General features: G+C 43.1%; 1 protein-coding gene across 1 annotated transcript in view; it reads right to left on the bottom strand.

The window, feature by feature from the left end:
- SRGAP2 (SLIT-ROBO Rho GTPase activating protein 2) overlaps nucleotides 1-12,897 on the bottom strand; it is a 100,286-nt gene that overhangs the window by 11,152 nt on the left and 76,237 nt on the right. The window contains exons 15-17 of the mRNA XM_018576830.1: nucleotides 11,201-11,332; nucleotides 8,331-8,436; nucleotides 2,874-3,095 (exon numbers count right to left, since the gene is read on the bottom strand). Coding sequence (XP_018432332.1) covers nucleotides 2,874-3,095; nucleotides 8,331-8,436; nucleotides 11,201-11,332 — 460 coding nt within the window. The remainder of the gene's footprint in view (nucleotides 1-2,873; nucleotides 3,096-8,330; nucleotides 8,437-11,200; nucleotides 11,333-12,897) is intronic.

Raw genomic sequence — 12,897 nt, 5'->3', positions numbered from 1 at the left:
CGTTTTGACATCTTAGTTTATGGCTACTAGATGGAGCTGCGGGGCTAGGAATTTCCTATGCTCATTGGCTCTTTCTAGTGGCCATAAAGTGGTGCAAATCTAAAATAAGAGCATATGCAGGGCAAACTGCTCTGCAACCATTTTATAGATTCACCCCTTAGGGTTCCAGCAGACATAGGTTTTAAAAGAGATTTACTAGATTAATTAAATGGTAAAAAAAAATGTTTTTTTGAAAGTGGCACAGATAAAATTAAGCTAAAATTGAAAGAATAAACATTTTTTTTAATAGCGTTAGTACTGACCTAGGCATTTAGGCTAAAGTGTATCCGCAATTTACACTTTTGCACTATTTACACCTTGGGGTACCAGATCAAGGACTACATAGAAGCCAAAGATGTTCAAGCAACCAGCATATTTAAAAGCCGGACAGCAGTATACAGCTCGCTGTATACTGAGATGCCGCAGTATACTGCGAGCAGCTGCGAAGATGCCGCAGCTGAAGCGGATCCCGACAATTGTGCCGGGATCCGCCCAGCTGCGTGACTGACAGCTGGCTCTGCCTATCTAGAGGCAGAGCCAGCTGTACCCGCCCCTTCCCCCGTCCGTTCCGACAGTCAGCGCTGGCGGATCGGAGCGGGGAGGGGGAATCCAGCCCCTCCCCTGTCACAGCAGAGGGCCGTGACAGGATCGAGAGGTGAGCGAACGCCGGTATATGTTCGCTCACCTCCCGATCTACCGAGCCGACCTGTGACAGTGTCTAAGGTCGACTAGAACTATGAGGTGAGTGAAAATCACTCACCTCATAGTTCTCCTTTAAAAGCAGACACCAAGTCTGTATTAAAAACAAAATACAAGAGACATAGAAGGAAATTTATCAAAACTGGAGCAGACAAAATCTTGAGTACCTGTGCATGGCAACCAATCAGCATCTTTTTTTCATTTTCAAATCTTAACTGAACAAACTGAAGACAGAAGTGTATTGGTTGCTGTGCACAGCTGCTCCAGTTTTGATTTCCCCCATAGACTTCATAAATCCTGTACAGATCATTGAAAATTACAGTAAAGTGCTACTGTTAAAAAGCACCACTGCTATAATGGAATTAAATTGTGGTCTCTGAATGCCTTGACGTGTTTCACCTCGTCCAGGCTTCCTCAGCATGTACGTTTCAGAAATGTTAATACTATTCCTGCAAAAGGAAGCTGCATGGATATATGTTAAATATCCTACGGCCTGATGGTATTAAAAGGTAAAAATGACAATAGGGCAATGAACCTATGATCAAGGAAACTGCAAAGGGGCAGAGGTAGGTCTGCTAATCTGTGTGGGTAGACTGGAAGGTTGAAGGTGAGAAGGAATGGTAGTCAAAGGTTTGATTTGCATCTCTGGACTAGCGATCTCTGCACCTAAGAGCCTCAAAGGAGAACTATGGGGTTAGGGCTTTTCCCCATAGTTCTCCTAAGGGTAACGGGAGGACACAAACTAGCGTCCTTCATAATAAAATCAAGGACTGCCCAAAAAAACCTCCCTTCAAGAGCATGCGGGTCAGGTGCTCCTTGGGCAGCAGGAATTGCAAAACAGCACTATAGTCAGAGTGCTCTATGCAAGTGTTTGGCAAAATAAATGTGGGAGACATGCAAAGATGTTTCCTGCAGGCCATCACAGATTAAGTGCAAAGCTCCACATGCATTAGTTAAAGATCTACTAAAGCTGTGGCACGATCCCTTTTAATTGACCATTCTGGCACATGGAAGTGGCAGAAACTGACCACTCTGCCATGCTTTGACAAACTTAAGTCACTGCCGGAATAGGGAGAAAGGCAGTGCCCGCTTCTAAAAAGTGTTTCCAACTGCTCAATAAGGTCTTTGAATACAAGGACATCTTCTACTATCCTAGTGGGCCACTGATAAATCCTTTCCTGGTGAACAATTATGGTGAACATTGTGGGGGTGTCAAAGGCATGTTGGGGCATTTCTAATGACCAGAGAGGAAGACCTTGAAGAGTGGCTTCAATTAGAAGGCCTTTGCAGCCTCAGGTGCTTTGAGAGACCTGAAACATCTGGCTGATTTTCCAGTTTCAGAGAGGTGCGCAATGCATCAATATGAGCCAAAAAGGTCTCCTAATCCCGCAGTAATAGCAGAAGACTGATTCCTCAAGGATAATTTCTGGAAACTCATGGAGCAACTCAGAACAGTCACTGGTTGGAGAAGCCGGAGAAGCTGCTAGGGCTGTTGCAGGTCAGCCCTAAAGTCTGTGGGAGCAGGAATGGGAGTGCTCATAAAAGCCTCTGTGGTCAAAGCCAGGTTGGAACTGGGTGAATTGGGCCACAGAGTCAGTGCTCAGTCCCATACCGTGGAAACACTGGTGAAAACCAGTGGAAAGTGGAAATTTCGAAGGCAACCAGTGACTAAAGTAATGAGACAGATCCCTGTGCTTTGCTCCAACCAGCCTACTCATGTAGTGCATCCATAGAAACAGGCTGCTGCATCTATGGTATGTCCCTCAGCATCCTCACCTCCTATACACAGTGTAAAGAACATGATGACTTGGGGACCTTAGACCGCTGCAGTGGACCTGCTCCCACAGACTTTAGAACAAGTCATCATGTTCTTTACACTGTGTATAGGAGGTGAGGATGCTGAGGGACATACCATAGATGCAGCAGAGAGGCAGACAGGTAGAGGTAGAAGAAATTCTATCACAGCCAGCTGACTTGGAGGATCGGGTGAATATAACTTATTTTTGACCTCAGGCAAAAACTAGCACTTAACTCTTGGAGTGTGGGGGTAGCCCCCACTGCAAGGGTTAATCACATTTTTACCCCGAGTTGTTCTTAAGTAGTCTGTGGCAAATCAATCATTTGTTTCTGCATACCAGTCTTCGCTGACACCGCCAGGAACATAGACAGGTCCATCCAACTCAGAAGGACCTTGGAAGATACTGTCATGCTGCATGATGATGGTTTTGATTAGTTCGTTTATATGAGACTGGCAGGACACTTGGTCGTGATTGTCAGGAACACACATCAGGGAAGGGCCAAAGCAAATTGCCAGGTTATAAGGGTCCATCATATTATCATCACTGAAGTGAGAAAGACTGGAAAAAAAAAGAGAAATACAAAATCAGTAAATAAATATCACTTCTAATTCTGAAAAGATGAATATGAAATGGGACAGTGTCAATTTTTATTTGAAATAACATCACGTAAAATCTTTTTTCTTCAGTAGCTCATTGGTAGACATCAAAGAATTCTAGAGTATATAGCCAGCTTCTAGGAGGTGGGACAATAGGGTAAGAAGAAAGGTATAGCTCCTCCCTCTGGGCTATACCCCTCTGCACATGTAGTTATTGCTCAGGAGTAGCTGGTGGTAATAATCCACATACAATTGGGCACTACCATTATCCCTGGCAACAAGAAACAGAAATATAAAACTGAGACTTGGGATGAGGTTCGGGTTCATGGCTACACAGGGTTCGCTGCAAACTTTGGCTGTTTGTAGATCGCCGAATGGGCACAGTAAGCACACCTCTGGCTGCAGCAGGAAGTAATACATTGTATGGTGGTAACACTGCTTGCAGATAATTTTTGCCCCTGTGGCATTATAACCTCCATATGTTGAGGACATGTGGCCTGGTATGGGGCTTCCCCCTTAAAAATCAATTTAAAAAAAAACTCTCTAATCTAGGCATGCAGCCTGGGTGGCCAGAAAAGAGGGTATAAACTGGCACGGCTGCCCATAGACTTGCATTGGTGGATCGGATTGGACTAGCTGTATGAAAAAAAGTCTAAGGGTAATTTACTATATTTATTTGTGACTGAACACACACATTAAAAAAATGAAGTACTGCCTGCAGTTCTTTTGTGTGTTGTTAGTGCAACGAGGTGTGACATGGTACAACTGCATCACACTGTGCTATCCCCATAGAACGTAATGAATAAAGTTCTAACAAAAAAAAAAAAAAAGGTAAACAGTGTGATACACCGTGATTGGCACATTAGCACTGTGCCTGGCAATGCTCACCAGGAGCCAGGCATTGCAGTGCTGCTGGTGTGAATGGGCCCTTAGAAAACATGCTGCAGCCACATGTTAGCCCCTTGGGGCAGGATTCCTCCAGAGAATGTAAAAACTTGGATACCAACTGACACAGCTCAGCCACTGGTTAGGACAGGGAATGAAAACTCTGGAGGAGTTCTGCTCTTTGCTCTGCAAGCCCTTGGTACATAAGTCATCCTTCCTGTGCCTGAACGAATAACCATGCATTGTGGTGCTTTGTATGCTTGCTTTTTGCAGGCAAAACGGTCATGGCCAAGACTGCCACACAAGGACTGCAAAATTTACACACTTGGTACACACACTTATTCAATTTACTAAACTATTCTTTTAGATACCAATAGTGCAGGAATCCTAACGGTATGACAAACATGTCTGCTTTCCAAAAAGAGGCAGTGAAATGAAAGGTAGGTCCTGATGGCCCTTAATATGTCCAGAAAGTGAAATGCAATCCCCTTATGGTGAAAAGGAGATTGGCAAAAGGAAGCAGGAACGTCTTCATTGATATAAAAGTGCACCAGCAATACGAAAGGCCCTAAATTCAGACACCCTACACGCAGGGCCAATGGAAATCAGAAAGGTTACCCTCCAAGACAGAATAGCAGGGCTTCCATCTTAAAGGGTTCAAAGGAGAAAGCCTGGGAGAATGGATAGGAATAAATTTAAGGCTCAAAAAGGTAATGATGGGCAACAGGAAGCAAGAACGTCTTCATTGATATGAAAAGTCCAACAACAACAATTTTGAGAATCCATGCAGACATGATAACCATGCACAAACTCATCTAGTACTCACTCTCCGATTCTGTAACCTGGAGGTAGGCCCTGTGAAACAAGCATTCTGGTGTGTGCGTCAGAGCAGGTGGACAAAAGGAAGTTGTGCAGGCATCGCAGAGCGATTATTAAGCTTGGCCACACAGAGTAGCAGCTAACACAGGCATAGTGTGTGATCATATGGGGAGGTCTGCCAGTTTATCCCTTGTGACGCACTCTTTTTGGTCTTAAGCTGGGTACACACTGACATATGACAGGTTCCTCTATCCACACTAACAGCATGGATGAGCGAATTTGCTGCTGTGTACAATGTAAACAGACAGTGGCGCCAGCTGCTGTCAGAATTCCTGAACAGTACTTGCAGCTGACTGAAGAAAGTCAGGAACTAAACTTCTTATATACATTACCATATATGGCCAGAGTAACTGGTTTTCTACTAGAAATTAGGGCCTTAAAAAGGAGAACTATGAGGCGAGTGATTTTCACTCAACTTCATAGTTCGAGCTGACGTGTGACAATGAAACTGTCACACATCGGCTCAATAGATCGGGAAGTGAGCGAATACATACCGTCGCTCGCTGACTTCTCGATCATGTTCCTGCAGAGAGCCGTGACTGATGCTCACGGCTCCCTGCAGGGATCCCCCCCCACCCCCCGCTCCTCCAGCGCTGACTGGTGGAACGGACAGAGGAGGGGGCAGGCACAGCTGGCTCTGCCTCAAGATTGACAGCTGGCTCTGCCTATCACAAAGCTGGGTGGATCTCGACAGTAATGTCGGGATCCGTTCCAGCTGCAGCGTCTCAGTATAACGCGAGCTGTGGCTCGCAATATACTGAGGTTTGGGTCACGGGAGGACGCTAGTTTGTGTCCTCCTGTGACCCTTAGGAGAACTATGGGGAAAGCACCGACCCCATAGTTCTCCTTTAACTACATGATCTGCCAGACCTTTAGCCTTTAAGAGCTGCTCTTCAGAAGCCAGGCTGTCTGCTTCCATGTTTACACTTGTGAATGTAATTCTGGACCCTGTAACACCAATCTGGTCTGTCGGAAGAAACCAAGAGGGGTGCACAAGACAGCAGGATAGAGAACTAGGGTATTTGGCCAAATATGACATTACAAGAATTATATTTGTGTTTATAGGGAGAATTTCCAAAGGACTTGAGGAAAGTGATAATATAGGTCAAATATCTAAGGGTTGAAGAGTGCATCTACTCCCAACGCATTGTACCTTGGAGTAAGAGAGAAATAAAACCCTGTATTTGCATTAGTCTGTATAGCAAGAAGGTCCCATTGGAGAAAACCCCAAAGAGATGTAATCACAGCAAAGACGTCTGGGTGCATGGACCATTCCACTTCTCAGCTGAGTTCGGTTAGCAATTTAGATAATCTTCCAACTGATAGCGAGACTCTTTCAAATGGGTACCAAAAAGGAAGACCGTTTTTCTGCCCAGGCTAGAATCTTCTTTGAAACAAAGTGCAGGGAAGGGCTCTTGGTGACACCCTGTCTGGTTTATATGCCAAATTTGTGGCATTGTCAAATAGAATGAGGAGGTGAGGCCCTATGACCTCTCAATACTTTCAATACTTCCAACTGAAGGATTGTCTTGATTGGGTCCAGTGGCCGTGTGCCACCTGATCCAGCCACAAAAGCTCACATTCGTGGTGAGTCTCAGGGACATAGGAAGAGACAAACCGAGAGTTTTACTTCCACCACTATACAGTGGGTTGAAGTCTTATTGAACCAACAGCAGTATGAAACCATACCTTCAGGAGAAAGACTAAAAAGGGGCCTTTGGTGAAATTGGGCCCACTGGTATACAAGACAAAAGCCTCAGGGCAGACATGTCCCTGAGGCTGAAAGTATGTCTTTGCTGAAGATGACTTTTTTCTTCTAGAAGTAAGATCCTCTGCTTTAAAGAGTCATTTGAATATCCTAGCAAATAAACAGTCTTGCAAGGGGGCCAGAGATGACTTGATGCAGATTAGCCATCAGTCACCTTTGTGTGAACTGGAGGTTTGTTCCTGAAAGGTATTTTTCTTTTCAGCTGTACACTCTAGTGTGGCATCCAGCTCAGGCTCAAACAAAAGATCCCCCATAAAGCACATACTGTAAACATGATGATTTCTACAGCACATTTTTTCTTAGGAACAGCTTCTTTTCCTTTGTCAGGGCCTCTGGCCTAGCAAAAAGTAACAAAAAAAACATGTAGGCAGGAAAAATGTTTACAACCCTACATGAAAAAGGACCCAACACCAAGGGGTACCAGGCCCAAGGCAGGCCCTGAACAGGGGAAGTGCATATAAGAAAAGGCACAGTAAGGCAGACAGTTCAGGCGGTAAAAAAAAAAAAAAAAAAAAAAAAAGGGTGTAGCCGGTTAGGAACTGGGGCCAGTGGCAACGGTAACTGTCAGAGCAGCTGTCTGAGCAGGATGATACATCAGCAGACTCAATCTACTCAGCATCTGTGCTTGGTGAGGAGCACCAGGAAGTGCACCAGTCATGGTGACCTGGCGACCATCAGTCCAGCGGGGAACAGAGGCAGTACGCTGTCGAACGCCTCATGCTTATGTACAATGTGGCCGACAGGATAAAATACCAGCTCATCTGCCGGCAGGTCCCACTAGATAGGGGTGAGTAGATCCAGCCATTAGATCTTCGTCAGGCACTCGGGCCTTCACTTGTCCATAAGGAGGAGGAGACTGAAGGGCAGAAGCAGGCTAGAATAACCCTTTAACAGGAAATAGGATATGAAAAAAAGGTATTAAAAAGGAATAAAGGTCACATGAGGGATAGAGACTCTACTGCCAAGTTCCATGCAATGCATCACCTCTGAACAAAGGTAACACAAAAAACAGAGGAGGCTGCCAGAGGGGCTGCCTTTTAACTTGGCAATGTTTCCTGTCCTGGCAGGAGGACCCTCTACCACTCGTGCTATCCTGGAAGACGACTGGGGAAAAGGGGGTTATTATATGCAATTTTCATTTTTAATAGACTAATAATAATTTTCAAAAATGCTATTATTCCTGCCTAAAATATGTAAATTAAAGAAAATATCTATACAGCAACTCACATTCTTTTGAACAGATTGATCAGATATCACCTTGGGGAAACTGGGAGCCATGACGACTCTGACTGGCAACTAGAAATTCTACAAAAAAGGCCATTCGATATCCAAAAATATGTGATCATATACTTACTTGCAATAGGAGTAATGTTCACCTCATCAATGTAATCTAAACAATAATCTGCTGAGACAGCTGCACTGTATATGGAATACTTTACATAAATTGTTTGCCACTCGGCACTAAGTTATACAAATTCAGCTTTAACCACCGCTGTAACACAACGCTATGTTTGACAGAAACATGAACCAATCATTCTTTTGTCTGTTGTGGAGAATTCTTTATTTAACTTTGGTAATAACATGCCAAAGTATTAGACAGTTCAATATACAAGTAAAATCAGCACAGAAATAAAAATCTATATATTTAGCATATGGTAAACTTACTTATTGAGGAAGGCAAAGAGGTATCTCATGAGCACAAGAGTGGAAGCAGGGAGACCAAGGAGAACCTTGCGTACGTGGGAAGCTCTTTCTTGCATGTTGTCTAAAGCTGAAAATCAAAGTAAATTTATTTTTTTTATATATATATATATATATTTTCTCATTTGTGTAAGGTAATCTACAATAGCAAACAAACTACCACACTAAAGATATCACAGTGATATAGGTTATTTCACAAACTTGTTTCAATGATAAATCACGCTCCCTGAATTACAGAATAATCAGTTATATTTGTAAAAGTGTCATTATGGCTGGGTTAATAAAGCTCCTTAGGGTCAGGATGCACAACATCAATATCCAAAGTGGAGGAACAGGTGACATTTTTGGGGGTCACTTTATTTTTCTTATTTTCACATGTTCTGATATTAACACGTGGTGTCAAAACAGACTTCCTCCCACTGCACATTGTTACATGTTTACAGGCCTGTGCAGTACACAACAGAGATTCACACATGCAGTTCAAATAATGAGATGCCTACACTGTGTGTTATTACCACATCTTGGGCATACACAGTAGACATTGCAGGGCCATGCATACATATGCGGGTGGAGAGCTGCGGGAAAATGCATGCCATTGTGCACACAGCATTATTGGTAAACAAAACAGTTAAATGTTATTAAAAGACACACTTTTGAATAGTAGAAGAGGAAAAAAATATTAGGAAGTGAGGAGTCAGGAATTGGATTTTTTTTGTACTTGTAAAATTGTTTTCTCTAAAGTTCAGTGGAGAAAACTAGGGTTCCATTCTTCAGCATGTGGTATAGCTCCTACATCTACAAGGTTTTTGCACTATGCAAATTAAAAAGTGCACAACACTTTTTGGTTCTAACCCTGCACCTGCATACAATCTTAGTAGTAGCAAAGCAATGAATAGCAGGAGAAGGATAAAACAACCTTCCATAATACAGTAATACCTTGGTTTACAAGTAACTTGGTTTGAGAGTGTTTTGCAAGACAAGCAAACATTTCTGAAAATGTTTGCCTTGATATACAAGCAATGTCTTGCAAGAAGAGCAAAATTTTGTAGAAAACCACCACCGAATAAGGCTGTAGCAGTGCGAGCGATGAGTCTTTTTAACGACAATGCATGTCACATTGAATAGATTCCTTGTTAAGGTTTCACGAAATGAAAAAGATTCCATTGAGTCAAGAGATAGCAGTGATTCCGTTAGTGATAGTGAAAGTCGTCCTACACAATAATCCTCCTCTCTTGTCCCCCTCACACCAGCCACGAAGATACCGGTTTATTTTCTTTATATATTGTACAGTATTATATTACAGTATTGTAATCATTTTTATATGAATATTTTTGAGTTGTGGAACGAATCATCTGAATTTCCATTATTTCCAATGGGGAAATTCGCTTTGATATACAAGCGCTTTGGATTACAAGCATGCTTCCGGAACGAATTATGCTCGTAAACCAAGGTATCACTGTAGTTTCGTACTGTGGCAAGAGACAAACACAAGAGATAGAAAGGAAGAAGCTGTGTCAGAGGGGAGGGAGCTGGGTCCTGCAATTAACTATTAGAGAAAAGGACACAAAAAAAGCCAAAAAAAACGTTATCCCAGCATTCATTGGGGGACGCATTGTGTGGTATGCCCTAAAGCAGACACCAAATTATGGGCGTGCAAGGACACTAAACAAAAAAATAGAAAATAAAAAGCCCCGCCAATCCTCACGGAAAGTTGTGTGATTAACTATGACAGTGGTTTACAGTCACATTTTCCAATACAGCCACTTACACCCTGTAGAGTTCAGTAAACCAGACCAGATATAAATATTTTAAGCCTAGTAGACTGAGTGCTGAAAGGCCCAAAAAGTTCTCATTGCTCTTGCAAAATGAGCGGGGACAGGGAATAGGGGCCCCAGTCTTTCAGGAAATAGGCCTGAAAAATCCATATGGCTTCAACCGGATTCCTCCATCAACACAGACAGGTGCCGCCGGCACCTGTCAGAATACCAGATCAGAGCGATCGAAAATTTTCCAGCCGGTTCCTTCGATCAGCCGATTGAGGAATGCTGGCTGAAAGGAAGCCGACAACCCCACACACTGTGCGAATTTCGGCCGGTACATTAAAAACCGTCTGAAATTCGACCAGTGAAAGGGCACCGTAAGAGAGTGGAAAGTAATCTGTTTAGGATGATCAGGTGAACAGGGGCCATAGAGAAAGAAGGAAGCACAATAACCTAACTTCTGCAGTAAGACTGTAGGAAAGAAGAAAGCTTTAGTTCAGACTCTGTACTCCTTTTGACAATAACAAAAACATACAATTACCAAAGGATGGTGAACTGGAAGCTTACATTTAGCAGAAGTGACACGTATAAACCTGGACAATAGGTAACAAAAGAACCCCAATTTTCCAATGAACATAAAAACTCTGAATCCAACATTTCCTGTCTCTGGAACTACACAATACACTTACATGTAAGAAGTGAGGAGATTGTATTAACTGTAATAACACCCCATCCTTGCCATCTATACCCACTCACCCCATAACATTTCAAGCTTGAATAACAGTAATCATAACAAGTAGCAGATATTGTTATACTGTTTATTATGTATACTATACATTAAGCTAGAAAAAGTCATTGATCCAAATTAAGAATTACATGGCTTGAGTTACCATAGGTAATGAAAGAATAAACAATCTCTACCAATCTAATAGCAATCAGGTGTTCAAGTCGACATCTGGAAATGTATACTCTGATTTATCAAGTGATATTTTCCCATTAATAATATCTGCTAATGTAATAAATGCTTTGGCAGCCTAATAAACTGGGCATGTAGATGAAAATGCAAGCACTTACAAACACCGCTCAGGAGATCAGGAAACATTTCTTTTGGGAAAAGAGGCGTAGAAAGCCCCCGAAAGTAGAGCTTAAGAACACCAGCAACCGAATCCAAATCATGGTCATTCTGATCTTCTAGAGGGTCCTCTCCTGTAAAGCATAAAATAAAAGCTAAAATTTAAGAGGATTTGAAAAATATGCAAAAATACAAAATATACTTTAGGAGCAAGCAAAAACAGATGAATTTGTAGTCACCAAAACAAAGGACTTTTGACTTGCCTATAGAATCCTTTTCTTGGACACAAGCTGAATGAGAGACCACTGGGTATATTGCATTGTCATGTGGTAAATGTTGTCTGTTTCTTTTAATAACAGATCACCAGTGTCATGTGACTGGATACTGACCAGAGCTGTTGGAGCCTATATAACCCCTCCCGCAACAGGATATCCTCAGTTATTACCTCAAAGGAGGCTACCATCTGGCCCAGAATTTTCATGCAAAAATAAATGGTCAGACACTTTCTGGACTGCAGGGTCGGAATATGTGAGCAGAAAGACAGCCCTTTCTCTTGTAGAAGGAATGCCCTGGATAGAGTCATGTCCAAGACCAGGCCTAGATATTGCAGGTAATAGGAAGGCTCCAGTACTCATTTCTGTAAATTTAGGATCCATTTGAAGCTCTGCAGGGTCTGTAGTGTTCATTAATGATGGAGGACAGGGCTAACGTTGACTGCTTTCTCAGGAGCAGGTTGTTCAAATACCCCACTATGGGGATCCCCTGGGAGTGCAGCATGGTCAAAACAAGGGCCAGCACTTTGGTGATCACCCTAGGTGCTGTAGGCAGACCAAAGAGAAGAGTAACAAACTGAAAATGCTGGCTACCCACAGCAAACACAGGTCGTGAGGCTGGTCATGGAAAATGGGGTTGTGTAAATACGCACCCAGGATTCCACGGAGGCAATGACAGATCATGTGGATTTCATTCAAAACCTTTGGACCCACGGGGTCTGATCAGGGAACTTCAGGCCTAAGATAGGGGAAACCCCTCCCTTGGCGCTGGGGACAGTGGAGAGCTCTGAAAAATGTCTGCCTCCGGGGACTATGACCCCTTGACAAAGATGCAAAGAGATCCGTCCATCTCTGATGAGATTTGGCAAGATTTGACAACAGCAAACACGGATGAGGCAGGAAGTGAAAATTTAGTTTGTACCCTTTGATAACACATTGAACCCAAGTGTTGCAGATGTACCTTACCCAAATTGCAAAAGTCTGAAAGACATCCCTCTCTCGCAAAATTGGGGATGCCTCTCTACTGCAAAATGGGCTAACTTCCTGCCTTTGCAAACTAGTAGGACCAGGCCTTGCAACTATGGATGCACCGATACCGATACTGGTATCGGGCCAATACAGGGCATTTTCACGACTACTTGTACTCGTGAAAAGGTCCCCATTCTAAAGGCCGATACAGGCCCTTAAACATTTTGAATAAGTTCGGCTGCTTGAGGTCCCGCGCTTGCTGGGGACCTCAGGCAGCCTGCAGAAGACCTCGCAGTAGCAGTGTCGGTCCAGCCACATATAGCTGCCTCCTCTCCGAGAACGGCCCAATAACAAAGCACCAATGCTTGTTTCTCTGTGATCCTCTTTACTGAAACACCTGTGCTGTTAAATACCTCTTTCACCTATACTTCAGCTCACCTAGGAATATATATATATAT

Source organism: Nanorana parkeri, unplaced genomic scaffold (assembly GCF_000935625.1).
Source record: "Nanorana parkeri isolate BGI_ZX_2015 unplaced genomic scaffold, ASM93562v1 scaffold77, whole genome shotgun sequence".
NCBI classification, from domain to species: domain Eukaryota; kingdom Metazoa; phylum Chordata; class Amphibia; order Anura; family Dicroglossidae; genus Nanorana; species Nanorana parkeri.
The sequence above is the reverse complement of the archived record's forward strand: the minus strand, read 5'-3'. Positions and strand labels throughout refer to the sequence as shown.